At 37.1% G+C, this 1,501-nt stretch overlaps 1 protein-coding gene across 1 annotated transcript; it reads right to left on the reverse strand.

Annotated features, from left to right (window-relative positions):
• Positions 1-737: 737 nt before the first annotated feature.
• LOC121966559 (dachshund homolog 2-like) lies at positions 738-1,299 on the reverse strand (the record flags this gene model as incomplete). The annotated part of the gene is made up of 2 exons (XM_042516637.1): positions 738-869; positions 1,130-1,299. Coding segments are annotated over 2 exons (302 nt in total), but the record flags the coding sequence as incomplete, so codon positions are not given.
• Positions 1,300-1,501: the final 202 nt, after the last annotated feature.

Genomic DNA, 1,501 nt, shown 5'->3' on the forward strand with positions numbered 1-1,501 from the left:
TGTTTGTGCGTGAACACATGATGTTTGCACACATGTATATGTAAATACATCTGCAGATCTGTGCGTTTCTGTAGCCCTTGTTGAGGAAGCAAAACAGGCGTGACAGGTGTGACAGGCCTGGGTAGCTTGAGATCCAAATATGTATGTATGTGTAGTTTTAAAACAATAAGAATAGGCCTAAGGGACTGTTATTTATTTATTTTTGATCATCCCCGAAGCAAACAAATAATTTTTTTATATATTTTACATACATTTGTCAAAGACTGTTGAATATTTAAAATCCAACAATAATTTCTGTTTCCACACTTTCTGACTGTGACAAATGGTGTCATTTCGGTGATTTTTTTGGCAGACCTACGGATTTGGATGTTATGCTTTCTTTAAAAAGAAAAAAAGAAAAAATTAAAAGAAAAAAAGAAAAAAAGTGACAAGAAAAAATATTCCAAAGAATTTTTCAAGCTAAAAAAAGCAAAAAAAAAAAAAGGTTAAAAATAAATATCTTTTCACAAAAATTAATTAAAAAACAGTCATACTTAAAAATGGAGAAAAATCCCTAGTTTCCAAAACTGAACGTGGAGAAGCCTGCAACTAAATTATAGTATTGATTAATCAGTTGATTTTCTCGATAAATGGCTCAGTCATTTGGTCGTCGTTTTGAAATTAACGTTATTGATTATCAAAACAGTTGCTGAATAATTTTCTCTCGATCAAGTACTCGACCGGTCATTGGTCATATTTCAGTGATATATGTGCGTGTATGTACCGAGTCTTTCGGGCGAGCTGGAGGCCGAGCTGCTGGGCTGCGACTGCAGAGGAGTGTTGGTCTCATCAACAGATGGAGACAGAGAGGGACTGTCGCACACTCTCTCCTGCAGAGACAGAGAGGAGGCATGAAAGAGTGAGGTGTAAACAGTGATTCAGATCTGAAGCGAACCATTAGAGGTTTAAATACGGTTACTACGGGTTACCAGTGTGAATTACAGAGAGCACACCATCATGTTGCATCCACAATAAAGCTGAATCTAATCTAAAGTATAGTAAAAGCTCTTTATTTAGGCGTTCCTCAGGGAAAATACTTGGATCCTCTATGGTTCTGGGTTTTTTTTGTTTTTTTGTGTGTATGTTTTACCTTGATGACAGGCGCCCTGTGTACGTGAGTGTGTATCTGCTGGGCTGCAGCGGCCATGTTGGCGATGGTGTTGAGGTGGTTCATCTGCGACATCGCCATGGCTACGGACGCAGGCGGCAGCCCCATGGGCAGCAGAGGGTGGGGCATCATCATGAAGGGTAAGTCCAACCCTGAGAGAGACAGAGAGAGAGCAGCAACTGTGAAATAATAATAAAGTTTTTTTTATATTATTATTATTAAACATAATTTGACATTTCTGAAAAGCATAAAAGAAAATAAAGTCAAAAAAGCTAGTTTATTATTATCAAACGTTAAGGCTATCATTTTACTTTAAACCTTCACTTTTGGGTTTTGGAAGAGTTTTTTTTTTTT

Source organism: Plectropomus leopardus, unplaced genomic scaffold (assembly GCF_008729295.1).
Source record: "Plectropomus leopardus isolate mb unplaced genomic scaffold, YSFRI_Pleo_2.0 unplaced_scaffold25042, whole genome shotgun sequence".
NCBI classification, from domain to species: Eukaryota; Metazoa; Chordata; class Actinopteri; order Perciformes; family Serranidae; genus Plectropomus; species Plectropomus leopardus.